This window comes from Mugil cephalus, chromosome 19, assembly GCF_022458985.1.
Source record: "Mugil cephalus isolate CIBA_MC_2020 chromosome 19, CIBA_Mcephalus_1.1, whole genome shotgun sequence".
Classification (NCBI taxonomy): domain Eukaryota; kingdom Metazoa; phylum Chordata; class Actinopteri; order Mugiliformes; family Mugilidae; genus Mugil; species Mugil cephalus.
Window position 1 is genome coordinate 10,186,208 of NC_061788.1, and position 17,904 is coordinate 10,204,111.

The following is a 17,904-nucleotide window of genomic DNA, read 5'->3' on the forward strand; positions in this document are numbered from 1 at the left end:
ACGGCGCCCCCCAGTACTACACATTGCCACGTTGACGGCTGCTTTTTTATGCCTAAGAAAGTCTGCCGTAAGATTATGAAATGTAATTTCTGCCTTAAATTGACCTCTTAACTTTTAATTTTCAACCTAGTCCGTTTTCGCGCAGCAAACAAAGAGAGCAGGCCGACATCCAAAGATAACAAATGAGAAAAATGGAAGTTAGTCAGGGGTAATCTAGGTGTGAAATGATGATGGGATGGAGAAAATTATCCCCGAGAAGACTACAGAGATTAAACGGCCAAGGCCTGGAAAAGTGTAATCCGTGTTATCTACAGTCCAAGGTAACGGCGTTATCTGTCTCGTGCAGGTTAATAACTTCCCTCCACTTACTTTGGATGTGAAGTATGGCCTCGTTTCCTTCTGTTATCTTGAGGGCACATCACTCATTCACCTCGGGCTCCACTCTCTCCTGCAATTTATGCCAGCTTTCCTCTACATTTCTCAATCTTATCTGTCTTCCACGCCGTGTGCTCGCTTAAAATTCCTTATCCACCTTTTTTTTGGTCAGAAGCCTGTATTGCTGCAATTCTCTTTTCACTGATTTATTTGCATTCCGTTTAGGATTAATGAAAATGTGGCTGTGTAAACCGAGGTTATGTTTGTTTGAGTGTTAGCGAGCCTACATCCCAGACTGTTGCCTCACCGGCGTCTGCCGATCGATCCCTGTAATCTGAACGCACTTGGCCCAGGTTAAAACTCTGGGAAGTGAAGGTGGGAGGAAGCAGAGAGAAGGCACGGCAACAAGGAGCTGCTATTAGTATTAAAACAATCGTTCGTGTGGAAATTACCAACATTTTCTATATAAATATTTTTGCTTCTCTTTGTTCATCCATTATACATCAAATCTATGTAAGTTGTAGCTCTATTTGTATAATGTAGAGGGAAAAAAAATCTCTAAAATTGCTTTAAACCTAGATTTTACACCTGTATTTAGATGCTATTTGTTTTCTATCAGACTTGTTCTTTCTCAACACAAGATCTTGGTAACGCCTTGTTTTTATTTCTTTAGATTAACCTCAATTTGTTAGCCAAGGGTCAATTTGACCTCACAAATTGCGTCGTGGCCCGTTAGTCAACTACTGCCGAAATGTCAGCAACACCTTGAGGGAGTTTCCTCAAATTTGCCACGACCGTCCGCTTCGGCTCAATCTGATTACACTTCACCAGTCGGAGGTCACAGGTCACAGTTGCTCTAACCTCCATCAGTATCTCAGGAACGCCTCGGGGTATTTTATTGCAATTTGGCACAAGTGTCCGCCGCTTTGATTCAAGCGAGAACTGATTAGAATTTGGTGTTTAAAAGCCAAGATCGTGATCCCCTTACAAAACAAATCTTTGGCTTTTTGTGTGAGATTTTGTCAGAATTATCAAGTGACGATCTATCCAAAAGGTCAACTTCGCTGCGAACGGAATGTTCTGCAGAAAACACGTTTGTTAAATTACTTCAGAGTCTGCGCTACATGCAGTATGTGTTATTAATCTGGACAGACATAATTAAACTGCAACTTGATTGGTTGGTGGAGGCAAACAATCACAGTTACAAACACAGTTTTAGATTATTTCTAATCTGGATCTGGAGACATGACTCTCTCTGCAATACTTTGACTTTGATGATCCACAACAGAAATGAATTGGTCAGTGTTGCTTAATTGTTACAAAAAGGTCGCCTGTTATACAGCTGGACAGAGCGGGAAAGTTGTGTGGTACTGATGACTTACTCAGCAACACTCAGGAAGTAAACCGCACGGCAGAGCACCTTTGAAGCAGCTGTTTAGATGAGAGGCTGGAGAAGGCTGAATGGGATTTATTAGGAATATTCTGATTAGCTGTTTAAATCCCATTATCTGTCTTTAACATGTAGTCTCAAATAATAATATTTGCATGGTGATTATCATAGTCAAGTTGAGTAAGAGCGTGTTCTCATAGTGTGTGAAGAAACCGCTCAAAAATCAAAAACTGTTTAATTTACCTTCACACATGATAAAAAAAAAAGAAACATCCTGACGTGTGAGAGTTTTGAAAAATTGATCAATTGATTAAATAAATCAAATCAAAATACCACATGTAGTTGAAAATCTTGCATTATTTCCTTAGCTTCAGTTGGCCTCATGAAACTACTGTGGATTCATATCACCCAAGATTTTCTCAGATTTGTCAAGAAACGGGAACATAAGATAGAAACTCCGCTCCGTTCAGCTACTTACTGTCTGCTGTGTAGTCTGGCACATGCTGCTGTGAAGCCAGATTGTCCATATTTTGATGTTTAACTTTGAAACAATTGAAGCTGGCTGACACTTCTGACATAACCGTTGTTTAAAGACGGCTAATAATACCAATGAATCTAAAGGGCAGTGTTAGCACAAGGCTGCAGTTAGCGGCGGGGCCTGTTTTTCATTACCGGCTGGTCCACCGTGCACAGTCGGAATATTATAATATAATTTCAGGTAGAAACATCAGAATACCATCTGTCAAGCAGAAACCCAAAGGCTCGCCAAGGTAAATGTCTGTGGCCTGTAGAGTGTGGTGAGTGCAGCGTGTTAAGTATTGCTATTTCATAAGTTCTAGCCTAGTTTAGCTTCATAATTAAATATATAGTCCCGTGTTAAAGGTGCAAATGAAAACCGCGTGTTGTTTTGAAGACGCGCAGAATGAAAAGGTCTTTTTGTTTCCACAGGCGCTGAAACACCTACTATTAAAGCAGAGCGTTAAGGACGTCACATTCTGTTCACTGAAGTGTTTTTGCAATAAATATGAAAAGCGGGTACATTTTGAATTTTGCTGATATGCAGCTTTTCTTTTCACGTGTAAAATACGCAGCCGTGTGTATTCCTCCTATCATAACCCCTGCGCTTGGCCTTTTGGTCTTTTTAGGTCACTTTTTTTTTTGTTTTGTAACCAAGTCTGAGCCTGAAACCACTTCACTGCTATACAATAAAACCCGACCAGACGCTGTATACACATGTGTCATCGACGCCTTGTTTTCTCTTTTCCCTCTAGGTTCACACAAAGTTCCACTGTCGGCAAGCTCACACTCCGGGATCGGACACCTCTTGCCTCGCCTTTTCCTACGACGGCACGACTCTCGCTTCGCGTGGAGGTAAGAAGAAGACCTTAGCCGAGCCGTGCAGCTAGCACATGTTTAAGTTACAGTCGTCAGCGACCCGCCATAGAGCAACCGCTTTTTATGTCCCGCGCTCGAATGCCGATTCCAAAGCCGTGGTTTTTTTAGGAGAGAAGTAGCTCCTCTCTTAAGTGTGCAAATAAACAGGGACCACTAACAAAACATTCTGCATGGTATATGTTCCAGTGAAGAGGTTTCCAAAACAAAGATAAACAGGAATAACTCTTTGTGAGAGTACTTGACTCAACATAATTCTGTAAAGTAAATGAAAAATAACTCTTAATGCCTAGCAGCCGGGAGAAGACGCTTCTTTACAGTGAAGTAAATAACCTTGGGAAAGGTCTCCGCGCCGACATTTTGAAAAATAAATCCCAGCGTTTACAGTTAACCTGCAACCGGCCAACTTTTCTTTTCCAGGTGACGACACTCTAAAGATGTGGGACATACGCAACTTCAGGAAGCCCGTGAACGTAGCCACCGGGCTGGTCAACTACTTTTCCATGTGAGACTCTTCAACTGGCAACACTTGTTTGCTATTCTCTGCTATTATGCGTGGATTACGAACCGATGTTGCGTGTCATTTTTCCAATTAGGACCGACTGCTGTTTCAGCCCAGACGACAAGCTCCTCGTAACGGGGACGTCAGTGAAGAGAGACGAGGGCAACGGGAAGCTGGTTTTCTTTGACCGAGTTTCCTTTCAGAAGGTCTACGAAATCGAAGTCACCAACGCAGTAAGTTCGGCCTGGATCCTCGCAGCCACGGCCGCCCTCATTAGGAGATGTTTTTCAGCTGGCTGATATGATGCGCTGGTTACGAACAAAGGAAATGATCATAAACTCAGAACAGTGGGGAAAAAAAACATAAGGAGTCCACAATGACACATAATGAAACCAGTGTGCCTGTCATTTCTTCTGTTCTGTAAGTGGTTTGGGCTCAAACAAATCTCCAGCCTTAAAAGGGCTTTATTTGGCTGTAACTCCTCGAAAACACAGTAGTTGAAGCGTCATTTAAAGGTTTCGTCAGCGTGATTTCGGGAATTATTTAACATCCCGTTTAACACGTGTTTAAGCCCACGCATTAAAATGTTATTATATTGTTTATTTTCGATTTCTATCCATACAGCTCTGTATGTGCACGCCACAGAAACTGGGTTACACTATAATAATAAAAATTCTTCTAAATCCTAATATGGCATTTGAATTAATAAATTTATCATTTATCATCTGGCAACGACTAAATATTTTCCCATTTAAATCACCCTCCCTCTGTCTCTCAGGCTTGTAGCATGGCAGAATACATATTTTCTCCATCTTCGCCCGAGATGAAAAATTGACGGTAGTTTTATTTGCGGGGGAAAAAACTCTAAGCCGACGACAAGAGTTATGGAGGAAGGCAGGAGAATTTAAAAAAAAAAAAAAAAAAAACGGTTGGAGGCATGCTGGGAGAAAGTGGAGTAATGTGACCCTGCCGTACGTCAGATTATTCCCACAAACTGTTGACAGCTATTGACGCTTACGCATGTAAATGCATTCGCGTTTTATTTTAAATTAAATTATCGACGCGTGCAATCAGCATTTTCCATTCACACGCGGTACAGACAACACATTAGCAGTTCTCAGAAATCCGTTTACAGAGGGCAACCAGCCATAGGTGTTGAACGGAGTGGCAGTCTACAGTAGAAACACTTTTTTTTTTCTTTAACCTACTTCCCCTCCCCCTCATCCGTCTCCCCTTCTCGAAGCCTTTTTTCGACTGATTTAACAGTGTCTATCTGTAGTCATAACAATTGAGGTCTGACGGAGGCTAATGTCTCCCGGCTCGGTCTCCCCGGCTAAGGCACGACACTTTCACATAGACCACTGAATTAACATTTTCGAGAGTGGGGGCAGGAGACAAAAGATCGGTTTGTGTGTGTGTCTATCCTTCCTCTGACCCCTGCCAGCCAGCTGCTGATATCTTGCAAACCTTGGCACGGCGGCAGCGCTAAGTGCACAGCCCACTGCGCAGTTGGACTAACTGAGGGAAAGACGGAGTCAGAGTTTAGGCTGCAGCCGTTGTGTGATATTACATAAAAATCTCTATTTGTGAATCTCAATTTAATATCAAAACATTAGCCGACGCTAGCTTGGTGTGATAAGAAGAATACGCTGAACTCTCTATTAGCTACTTCTGAGAATAGCTTTAACATCAAATGTAACCTAAAGGCGTCACCCGATTGCCAATATTTTGATGTACATACCACAAAGAAATGCCTTCGCTGAGACATTAATCCGCCTTGGCCTTATGTGCGCCGCCATTGTTTATTCAAGTCCAAATCGAAACCACATTTTTCTCCGTGTCTGTGATCTTGCTTCTGTACTTGTCCCCTCCTCTCCAGCGTGAGCTCCTGCCTGGTGGTAGTTAGAAGACGACAGTCTGTGAACCTGACAGAACTAAACACTGCGCTCCATCGAAGTGCTCTCAACTTTTGAGTGTTTGGTGATAATAGTGTCACTCAAAGACAGTAGGTGGTAATACTGATTAATATCGCGCACATCGTCGGCTCCCGTAGTTAAAAAAACAAGCAGTTAACTCGCGCTCCTGACAGACACATCATAACATTTTACAAATACGCGGCTTTAATATTTGCCCCAACTTTCACTCGAGGCTGCATCAAAGAAAAGACCTCAGACACTTGGGTCAAAGAGTCTGTTTAGGACTTAACATCCCTCCTCTCTTACATCACTCTGTGGACGTTTGTCTTTTCTTTACTGAAGAGGGTAAACATTTGGAAGTAATTTTTCCATTGGCCTTTCACTTGCTCCGCCATCTGCCATTGTGAGAAAACTCAGAAAGCCCGAGCTCATTTTCACTAGAAGGACAGAAAAACCTCTTCCTGGCTGTTCACCAGCAGATTACCCGCAAAATCCTGCCCGGTGCCACGAATAATACGCAGCCTAAGGAACGGTCCAGGCCACCAGTCGCCATGGAAATGGTTTTATTTGTGCTAATTGTACTAACCTCTCAAAATTTACAAGGTAACGATTAAAGTGCTTTAATTGTGCTTTTTTTCCCACCAAAAGGAATGGAAATATTCCTCTAAAGCCATTCACATTTTTGTGTGTTTTCTTGCTGTCAAATTGCTTCATTTATTTCCTTGTATGTCAGTAAAAAGCTATGGTTTGTTTGTCAACATGTTGCTTCGGGTGAACACTTGGATGGCTGCGGCTAACTAGGAATGGAGCGGTTTAGAGAAGTTTATGAAGCGCAGTTATGGGATTGAGTTATGAGAGTCAGGTGTTAGTATTCCCAGTCTATTCCATTTTTCTAGACGTTCATGTTTTTATTAAATTCTTCCTCCGTTTCCAGCTCCACCACTGACCAACTAGATAGCAATCTCATTACGGATCACCTTTATCAAATTGCACAATTGCCTCATTTTCTAAAATAATTTAGGTTTTTCTAAAAAAATTCAGCCGTGTGCGGCAGGTCAGTCATTTCTGGTTGACGTGCACTCGGTGAACCTGATGAATGTGCTATTTACTGTGTTTACATCAGCCGTCTGCCTCTCGGATGGCTCAAGAATTTAAGTGCAGTCTTTATAAAGTGGCGTACCAGGCAGCCGAGTGAAAGGAAGGGCCACCAATCATTTCTAACTAAACAGTCTACATAACCCCAGACCTGGATTCTGGGGTGTGCCTGGGAGCCCAGACAGTTTCAGGCCTGTTTGGTAAATACTTCAGACACGTTTAACCTTATCTTAGTCCATCAGAAGGGGCAGGAACCAGGTGAGATCTTGCTCACCAGAGAACTTCACCAACGTTTGGCGGGATGTCAAATAGGTGCCTATGGAGAGCCAGAGCTGTCATGCGCTTTCTATATGGAGCACCTGCGCTTGGTAGATCTATCCTGATCTCTTCACTGCTGATATGTATAAAATAAAATTAAAAAGAAATTATTTTACTTATTTTAGAATTGGATTTGATGGATTGCAGCAATCAAATTCAATGAATGAAGAAACCATTTCAAACTTTTGCTATTATCTGATGATCATCTAATGATACTATTCATCATTAAAGTTTAGATTCATGTATAGACCTAATGAAGAAAGGTGTTGTTTACTTCACCAATCAGGCATAATATTATGACCACCTTCCCAATATTGTATTGGTCTTCCTTGTGCCTTCAAAACAGTTGTGACATGGGCCTTTTTTAGGATGTTGTTTGGGATCCAGTGAAGTTGGAGGCCAGGTTAACAGCTTGTGCTGTTTTTCATGTTTTTTTTTTTGTTTGTTTGTTTGTTTTTTTGGGTTGTTCCTAATGGCTGCATCCATCAAGGACTTCATTGCTATGGGTTGGGGTTGACTGGTTTGGGATCTAGTGAAGTTGGAGGCCAGGTCAACGGCTTGTGCTGTTTTTCATGTTTTTTTTGTTTGTTTGTTTTTTTTTGGGTTGTTCCTAATGGCCGCATCCATCAAGGAGCGTCATTGCTATGGGGTGGGGGTGCCTGGTCTGGTCTAGGTGGGTGGTACATGTCTAAGTAACATCCACATGAATGAACGCCAGGTCCAAACGTTTCCCAGAAGAACACCGATTTGCCACAAGATGGTCGATGTTATTCACGTCTCCTGTCAGTGGTCATAATCTTATGCGTGATCGGTGCATATTCTGCGATTAATTAGGAGAGTTGGAGGCTTCCGCCGATATAGGAATAGGAAGTGCAGCTGTATTATTTATCGGCAAAAAGTTGCTTACACCCGCTGAGACATTAATGTAAATCTGCGGTGGTTAGTTTTATAGGTCTGTACGTGCAAATTCAAACAGTTTACAACTTCCAAACGCTATGGAAAATCACGCTGCCATACTAGCTACCGGCACCTGCAGAGTCTTTAAGTTTGCGTCGGAAAAAAGACAGACAAGCGCTTGTACGCCGCGATATGTCGGCATGTCCCACTTAGCTCTACGTATTGGCGTAATGGACATCACCATTTGTGTTGGAGCTATAAAGTAGCCACAGAGTGCCGTTACCAAGTGTTGGTTTCCAAGTATCACATGAAACCTTGAAAGAAATCAACGTTGCCGCGGTTAGCTGGCGTGCCTTGCTTGACGGCTCTTAAACAATGAGCTGCTCCCCGCGCCGCTCTCGCAGGTGGGTCTTTCGCCAAAGAGCAGCCAAGGGGTAAAAGGTAGAAAGGTGGCCTTAATTCTGTTCTCTCTTACGCACCTTAGCCAGTAAATCTTTCAAGATGTGAAAGCAAGTTGTTCCAGTAAGGTAGCTCCTGCTAATTACAGGCTCCTTGGACGGCGGCCCAGTCGGTGTGTAGCGCCGAACGCAGTGTTCTCCTTTTCTCGTGCTGCCTTTCGGTTGACCGCGCAGCTCGGTCTGTCAGGAGCCGCGCACATTTGGATCCACTCACCAGCAGCTGAGCAAGAAACACAGCTGACTGTTGGGTCTCATTAGCGGCGCATGAGTTTATTTCACAATCAGCGGACATATTGGGAAAGGGGCTGTTGTCTTATTTATCCCTAGTCAGCCTCTGGTGTTTTAATCTGATGGGACATAGAAGGCTGCTACTGACAGACTAAAGTTTCCTCCTCCATGATGTGATGTAATTTTGTGGACGCGAAGTGTAAACAGGGGTTCCTGGAGTATAAACACGCTACTCTGAATATCTGGAAAGCTGTCTTACTTTTGGACTGGACAGAGCTGTGCTTGGCTGCGGACTTCTCGGCGGATGCAGTTGGAGTTGGGCCTCACCGGTCGGGGGCCGTTTTAAGCTGCGTTCTGTTTCAGGATTATTCTACTGTACACAGAGCGATTTGTTTGGGTCTGAAGAGGGGGTTGTCTGTGCTCCACTGCGCGGCAATTATCGGGCTGTGTTGTCACTGTTATTTTGGTTTTGCCGACTGAATCGGGGCCGTTGCATGCGCGTCGCTAACCTGTACGCCGTGACAGCTCCTGTAAATTGGAATGCAGTCGGCTTTCATCCCTACGTTCCCCGTCATGTTGTTTTAGCAAGCTGACAAACTAATTACATGTTTTCACTGAAGCGCATCCACCGTCGTTACACATACGTGTCGATACATGTTACGTGTCCCGTTTTCCAAAGGACAAACGCGGCTGATTTTCGACGTTTAAATCATGTAACACGTCTAATTGTACCTTTTTTTTTTATTCGTCTCATCATCTGTCTACTAAATACATGTAAGGAATATGCGAGGCTCATGTTCAGAACATCCTGTTTAAAGCATTTTCCAGATCTCTCTATCAATTACAGCTGGCTCATGTGGGCAGATTAACCCTCATCTGTCCCGCGAGCTAAACACGGCTGAGCCGCTGGCCTCGTAGCGCAGATATGAATGAGGTGCGAGTACGATTTAGCAGATTGTGAATGATTTTCGCAATAATCTCGCATGCTTGGGTGAAAATGTTGGAACTGTATCGAGAAATTCGATTCATCATGGAGTTCGGTTGAACGGGGTGAACTCGACGCCTTATTTGGTTGAATGCGCTCGATAGTTACGATATTATACTAATATTAATCTAGCCACGCATGCCTTTCTCTTTCCACGTGCATGTGTAAATACTCGTCTGCGTACGCGCCTGTCCTCTTGTGCGCGTTCATTATTGTGTGTGTGTGTGTGTGTGATTGAGACTCCTTCCTCTGGTATCCTGGTGGGAAGCTGAACAGCTGGGCGTTAAGCAGCTTTTACTGTCACAGAATCTGGACGTCCCAGTCCCAGTCCTACCCACCCCCCATCCTCCACCACCGTCCTACACCCCGTCAGATCGCCTCCTCTGTTCCACATAAAGGCCAAATGCTCACTCTTTATAAATATTCCGTGCGACTCCGTGACCTACACAAACCGCATGCATATGCATCGATATGCGCCAACAATGAATTCGCCACAGAAGGCCGCACAGCCCCGCGCTCGCTGCTGCTAGGGGGCTTCAGCTCTCGACTATATATCTCACATCCCTCAAGATGAACAGAGGGTCTTCATCACTGTCCGACAACTGCGCGTGTGTTTCTCTCCCTCTTCCGCAAACCCACACCTCTGGATAAATGTGGTCACATTTGCCTGTTTGGCACCGGGCCATCTGTCACACACAGACTGAGGGATCCAGCCCTCATCCCAACAACCAAATATAGTCAACTGGAGCAGCAGAGCACACTGGGACTGATACCCACTGTACCACAGCCATCCTGGGTCACACACTCACAATACTCGGGACAATAAAACACGGTCGCTATCTTTTTGTTAGCTCTCGTAGATACAACCCACAATACGTGCTGTGGGCTGCTGTTTTTAAAGTACGGCCACCACACATTTACCACCTTATTTTCTTTTTTTTTGTGGGTTAATTGTGTCGTTGTTGTCTGTGTGTGTTTGCTTGTATTTCAGAGTGCCGTCCGCTGCTTGTGGCACCCGAAACTTAACCAGATAATGGTGGGGACTGGAAACGGCCTGGCTAAGGTGTACTACGACCCTGTGAAAAGCCACAGGTACGTTTGGTTTAGTGATAGACATCTTGTGTTTTTTTTTTATCTTTTACTTTTGGAGTCTGATTTTGGACCAAAAATTATTAAAAAGGAATCACGCTGTTAAGCGCTGTTCGTTTATTACTTTGGAGTGTAGTTGTTTTTCCTCTTATCTGCCAAACAAGCAAAGCAGTAAAAACTTGGATGTTCATAAATAAAGAGTTACTCTCTAAAAAAAAACTGGAAATGTAATTACCAAGTTGGCAGGAAAAACGACGACTGATTGATCCAGATGTTTAAAGATGTTCCGTTCAGATATTAGTTCATGATCTCTGCATCTGTCAAACCTAACACTGAGTCATTCATCATTGTTCCTCATGATAGGATAGTGTACGCAGCCAAAATGTGTCGTATTTATGATTACTGGACAACAATACAAATAATTATTAGTATATTAGTACATTGATTGTTAGGCCTGTCACGATAGTCAATAAATCAGTTATATCGATATATCACGCATACATGTTTGTTTTCCTCGTCTCTCTACCAAAGAGGCTGGATGACGAGAGGGTTCACTGTGCGTCGGTGTCAGCACATGAGCGTGTTGGTTCCATAAGGACGAATGGAGTGAACCCTCCTGTCAGTCATCCACTCTCATTGTCTCAGTGGGTGGGGGGCGGGGCCACTAGCAGCAAGTTGTGAGGAGTCGAGAGCAAGGTTAACGCGGGTAGAGAGGGGCTTCATCCTGACAGTCAACACTTACTGAGGCTTTTTCGACAAAGTAAATGTAAACAAAACAGCACAAAATGGTGCGCACTCACCATTTTTTTTAATTTTTATTTTTGTTTTATTTATTTATTCAGGATATTCTTGACATTCCAGTTGCAATGTTAAATACTCTTGAGAAAAAGTTATCAGTTTATTATTATTATCATTACATTAGTGAAAAAAAAAACGTGTCAAATAATTTTCACGATAATATCGTTTATCGCAGATAATTTGTGGGACGATATATCGTCCAGCAAAATTTGTTATTGTGACAGGCCAACTCATTCTTTATTTAGGCTTCTTTGATTAAATTGCTGGTTATGATCAGGCTCTTGTTTTCTGTATGATACCTAAACAGAATTGGTCTTTTTTTCTTCCAGGGGAGCTAAGCTGTGTGTAGTGAAGAGCAAGCACAAAGAGAAACAAGCAGAGACGCTAACGCAAGATTACATCATCACGCGTAAGTTCTTCCGCGTCGGTACTAGAGGCTGTAAAATACACTTGCACAAGAATAATGTGTTTGCCACTTAATTAACTCCGAACCTCACACCTAGTCCGGGATCGCGTGCAGTTTCACATCGCTCTTTTAATCGGGTCTGGCAATTACAGAAACGATTAATAGCTTTTCTCAAAGTCCTCCGGCCAGCGTGTCCTCCACTTTGAGAGACAAACCCAGAGGGCATCACCCAAACAGTGTCAACCATCTTCCATGTGTGCGACAATTAGAGCGTGATTTATTTATTTATTTATTGACACATAGAACTGGTACCGCACTTAATATAAAACTTACAATATGTCTCTCACACACACACACACACACACAGACAAAGTATTCAAACCAAATTTATCTCATGCCGAGGGCTTTGTGAGGAATGAAAGCATGTTCGGGGCATTCACGGCCCCATTAGCTGATGGAGTAGGGTGTGGATGATCGAATCGACAGCCGCGGGGCACCGTGCCACGCGACGGCCGTGTGGTTTTCCCGTCATGCCGGATCACGCTAGGGACAGCCTCCTCTCCCACCTCTGCTGGCGTGATCTCCTGCTGGCCTAAAACACACACACACACACACACACACACACAAACACAAAAAAAAAACCTACCCCCGCAACTGTCATCCTGTCATATCACCTACACACGAGGCTGTCATCTCTTTAGTGCGTGCTTCACACTCCCCTGACCCCGGACTCGAGTCGTGAACTCAGAGGAACGGAACAGCTGCCGACGCGGCGTCGCTGATTGGCCGCCGGGACCCAATTCAGGCGCCATTTATTGTTTGGGCTTCTGCGGGCCTTTCGAAACGCATCATGTGATTTCATTACCATGCCAACAGGGTGTGAAGTAGGCAGGCATTCGACTGCCGCGAGTGGCGAGTGACGCACTCGATGCCCCGACGCTGGAAAATTAGAAGGGACAGGAAGCAAGTGATGGCCCATTGAGAAAAGCGAGGGAATCTGTTAACAGTAACCTTTTTGCTTAATGTAGCATGGAGGGAGAAGAATTAACACTGAACAGCGACAGGGCTCCTGAATGGAAAATCACTTTATCTAGCTCTTTACTAAAGTGTCTCTTTGTAACCCCCGAGGATAAGAGCAGAGCATACACACTCTTTATCACAAATGCTGTCTGTCTCGCACATACACACACACACACACACACACAACGTTTGAAGGCACTCATTCGCACTTAATCATGCACCCGTTCACTCACACACTCGTGGATTTAATTGCTGAGGTTTATTGTGATGGTGTTCACAAAAGTGTGAAAAAGTGGTGGAGTGATTGTCTGAATCTAAACGGGCTACAAATACATTAGTGCACGTTACGGCAGAAAATGTGCTCGGGCGGAGAGACGCTCCGAGGGGTCACCTGGGACCTTGATTTGGAAACATAAACCGAGGCAGATGCCCCGCGGACATCGACGTACACAGCGTCCAGGACAGAGACGCGCCGGCAAACGCAGAAACCGTTCCTGATATTAAACCGCGGCGTGGAGGTCGTTCCTCTGCGCGCTGCCAGAACCTCCAGCATCTAGATAGACACATCTGATAAATTCACACATGTAGTATCAAAAGAAAACACTCCACTTTGTATTAAACCGAAGTATTTACAGCTAATACGGAGCGCAGGTGGCGGAGGGGCGTAGCATGTGGTCGGCATCTGCGAGCCTGATCCCAGTTAGAGCCGGTGCCATGTGTTCATAGCGAGCAGTTTATACAAAAAATCTGTTTGAAAACCCATTCAGCCGCTTAAATATTTGCATTTTTCCCCGGGCCCATAAAGAACTCACTGTCACTGCCACCGTCACCTGATTTACCCCAGAGAAGAGGTGTTTATGACACAATTAGTGGTTTAAAAAGGACAAACATAACTTTTTCCTGACACAAAACCCTATTTTGTGTATATGCAGTAAATTGTTTTTGAACACAGGCTGCATCCTATGCAAAGTGGAATAGTAAATTGGATTTCTGGAAACACGTGTAAGTCTCAAAGCTTTTTAATTCTTGTGTATATTTCAGGGAAGTGTTATACGCGGGCTACAAACACAAGACATTTTGCCAGGTGCCCCGACTGCTTATTTGTGTGCCGGTGTTATGTGATCTTGGTTACCTAAGCGACTTGATTATCCTTGTTTACCCTGTGCGTCTCCAGCTCATGCCTTACCCATGTTCAGAGAGGCCCGGCAGCGGAGCACACGAAAACAACTGGAGAAGGACAGACTTGACCCAAAGAAATCCCACAAGCCCGAGCCTCCCGTTTCAGGACCAGGTAACACTCATTCTTATTTCTTTTCTTTTTTATTATCTGTTAAACGACAAGTGAACCGGAATAACGAGAAGATCGACACAATCCTGCCGTTTTAACGTGAGTCCCGCAGCTGTTTTTGAAGATTATTATGGGTCAAGTTTCTAACTGGACACATGTAAGGGTTCGCTTTAAGCAGATGTGCAAATCCACTGTTGCTGATGAGTATTATGCAATCCAGCTCGTGGGGCTCTAACAGCCCTGCTCCCGCTTGGCCTCTCAAACATCGACTGATCCCGCTGTTACCTCATGTTTTTTAACTGCTGGGACATAGCGGTGCGCCGCGAACTTTCCATGGTACCGCGCATTTGTTGCATTAATGTTTTTTACAGTAACACAAACTGTCATAAAGCCCACACCTATGCATGATCTCGGATAAAGTTTCCAGCCCCGTACCAATTAGTTAGCGTTCCCTTGCATAGCTGTAGTCCAGCTGGCTCATTGCTGCCACGTTTTGTTGTGCTTCTGTGCTTCTGTTTTTTTCACTTGATCCTTCAGCACCATGTACTTTGCAACAATGTAATGGTTCCACTGTGTGTTTTTCCCAGATAGGAAAAACATGGTTAAAGCATTTTGCTGTGAAACATTAAAAAAAATCAGCATATATTAAAAAAAAAAGAGGATTATAAAGAAACAAAGCTACACTTTTATGTCTAAAAGAATAAATAGCTTATATGCTTATTGACAGAAAGACAGGAAAAGACGTGTGATTGTCTGCAGTAGAAAATGTGCCTAACTCTGTGTTTTTTAAATTACAGACCGCCTTTATATTGTTTATCTTGTGAGTGAACCGGCTTCACATAAGTGCAAGGTAGTGTTTGGTGGTTGGCTGGATGCTTACAAGCAATGGAAAGAGGTGCCTCTCGATCCCCAAACAACCCTCACTGACACTGCACTAAAGCAGGAAATCCCTGCGCATTTTAAGTACGCTCTCTCCTTCATCTCTTAAGGCGGCCTTCGTGGAAAGAAGGCAAGATATCCTCCCCAAAAAAAAGTTCCATTAGGTGCAGTCAAATGTGGCCAAATGGCACAGAAGCGCTGTGAAAAAAAATAAATTTAATTCATTGCTCCCTGGAGCCGCAGAAATCTGTGTCTACGGGATAGAAAGCAAAAGCAATAAAAAGGTCGTGATAGTTTGATAATTCATGAAGACTCCTTCCAGTTGTTGGAGCGACTTTATGGCTAATGTAATGGAGCGTCATAAAATGTGTCAAATTAGATATTTTGTGACTAAATAACAACTGAATACAGTTGAACAAAAAGCTTTATTTAAACCATTGGCATGGCAATGAATGCTACCGCTTTTATGTGACTTTAAGTAATCTTATATTACATTTTCTAAATGCCCACTTATTAAAAAAACATGAAATCCTGGATTGGTCAGATAACGGCTTTTTACTTCCACTGCTGAAAACAACACACACTACCCTACATCTGCTGTTCTCTGATGTCACTGTCTATAGGGTACAGTAGATTTTAGTATACGACAGATAATGACGTCATCTGGCACCAGCGGCTAGCTAATATCCAGCTCGCTCTCCGCAGACGTATCATTTGTTGATATTTCAGTTTTACTTCATGCTTTAAATCATCAAGAGAGAATTATTTTTTTTCTCATGCAGTGTCTAATCTGTGTCCCGACAGGCCGGGGAGGCAGGGTAGCGGCTCACGGTGGCACTCTGTCTTCATTCATCGTGAAGAACATCGCTTTGGACAAAACAGACGACAGTAACCCGAGAGAGGCCATCCTGCGTCACGCCAAGGAGGCGTCGGAGAACCCTTACTGGGTTGCCCCGGCGTACAAACAGTAAGAGGAGGGAGAGGGGGAGAAAAAAAAAAGAAAAAAAAATTCATTCACACATTGTGTCCATCTGGCTTTTTCTGCCCCCCCCCCCCCTCTCACACCAACCCTCTCTCGTTTCTCCGCTCTGAACTAATTAGCGCACGGTGTAAGATGAGCGCGGCTACTTACGGTATTGTGATTGTACTCGGGGGGGGGGGGGGTTTCTTCTTACCGGTGTCGCGCATAAATGTTTTAACGGCCGCGCGGTTTTACAGGTGCACGCACTTCAGGCCGCAGAGAGGAGAGTAATGGACAGTCTCAGATCACTATCGGACTCAGACGGCTATGTAAGCGTGGAATAAAACGCCGAGGGCCAAATCAAACAGTCTGCTTCACATGCTGCAGGAGAGCGAGCTTTAGTTAAATATCGTGTACCAGTGTTACACGTTCTACTAGGTGAATTAGCCCAGTTTCAGATTGCTTTATCGGACGAGTCTCCGACAGCCACAGCTGTTTTTGTTTGCCTGGAATTACATTACACGCTAATTATTTCTAGGAGGAGTAGATTTGAGAAAAATGGGTCTAGATTGGCATTTATGTGTTTGTTTAATGTTTATTTGTATTGGAAAAGTATGCGGCATGAAGCAATGCCACATGTCACAGTATTTATAGCCGACGCTGGTTTGCGATGCTTGTCCCTAAAAGGACTTTCATAGTACACAAAACCCGACATTAAAACACACAACAGACGACACACAACTCAACAATATGTGCATATAATAACGGTCCTAGGAACTGTGTAACATCCGCGCTTCATTAAGCCTCGTTTATCATGTTTAGAAGGGCTAATTTGTCCGGAGCACTAAAACCATACTATCTGACTCTCACAGCTGTCGTCTGCTTGTTTTCTTTGTTGTGCGCTTCATTCTTTTCGCTCTGGAAAAAAAACAAACTGTTAAATCATTACTATTTTCTTTTGTGAAATCCCTCCGCAGGACGCAGCCAGAACCCGTGTTTGCAGAGGAGTCGGACGAGGACGAGGAGGCCGAAAAAGAGCCGGAGTGGAAGAAACGCAAAATCTGAGAGAGACATTTTATGCAGGATAGTTGACAGGGTGAGACACTCTTTCCCAGAACACAGAATTACTGTCAGAAACTCCGCATAGGAGCGTCACTTAACGCGCTAAACTCTTCTGTCTGGTAATTCCATGCAGCGCGTACATATTTATGTACGTGTGCTTCTGTGAATCATGTTCCTCTTATTGCGGTTCTTGAATCACTGAACAACCTTGGGGTTTTTTTTTTTGCATCTGTTTACATAGTACATACTCTGTTTTCATAATTTCCATTGTCCTCTCACCCCGCATCTCCAGTTGCTAATCCCTCATAAATCGGCTCCAGATTTTGCGGTCTGGAGCCGTTCGGTTTGTAAAAAGTAAATCAAAAAAAGAAGTGCAACAGTTTTACTTTGGAATGTTTTTTAAGGCTCAACAGATTTTAAAACTGTTCTTCTCCAGGGTTGTGATTTACAAAGCTCTGTTCGACCGTCTGCTAATTCAGTTTTTATTCTCTACGCAGTGTATTCCACCTCCAAACCTAAATAAAGGCATTTCTATTCTCTTGTCAAACAGCTTATATGGTTTATCTAAAAGTGAAGCAGTGTCCGACCCTTTTTACCAGCCTCTTCTTTGAGGTGTTCTGTGCATCCCGCGTCACTTTCAAACCCGCTGCTTTGAGAAAGTTCTAAAAGCGTGTTTTTGTAGGAAACACATCAAGTCATATCAACTTAAACATCTTGCACATGCAGCAGTTTCTAATCTTGGTGAATCAAAATATGTAATTCGACACAATCTTAATTATACCAGGTTCAGCACGGGTCTATATTCAAGTCTCAGACTATTCCCAGCTGTGAAGTGAAACTTCAGG

The 17,904-nt window shown here is 43.6% G+C and overlaps 1 protein-coding gene across 2 annotated transcripts in view; it reads left to right on the forward strand.

The window, feature by feature from the left end:
• The window catches only part of LOC124996806 (WD repeat-containing protein 70), a 40,860-nt gene extending 23,254 nt beyond the window's left edge, over nucleotides 1-17,606 (forward strand). For both annotated transcript variants that reach the window (XM_047570126.1, XM_047570127.1), the window contains exons 11-18: nucleotides 3,037-3,136; nucleotides 3,578-3,662; nucleotides 3,754-3,892; nucleotides 10,548-10,648; nucleotides 11,773-11,852; nucleotides 14,044-14,160; nucleotides 15,841-16,003; nucleotides 16,975-17,606. In XM_047570126.1, coding sequence (XP_047426082.1) covers nucleotides 3,037-3,136; nucleotides 3,578-3,662; nucleotides 3,754-3,892; nucleotides 10,548-10,648; nucleotides 11,773-11,852; nucleotides 14,044-14,160; nucleotides 15,841-16,003; nucleotides 16,975-17,062 — 873 coding nt within the window. In that variant the 3' untranslated portion in view covers nucleotides 17,063-17,606. The remainder of the gene's footprint in view (nucleotides 1-3,036; nucleotides 3,137-3,577; nucleotides 3,663-3,753; nucleotides 3,893-10,547; nucleotides 10,649-11,772; nucleotides 11,853-14,043; nucleotides 14,161-15,840; nucleotides 16,004-16,974) is intronic.
• The last annotated feature ends 298 nt before the right edge of the window (nucleotides 17,607-17,904 follow it).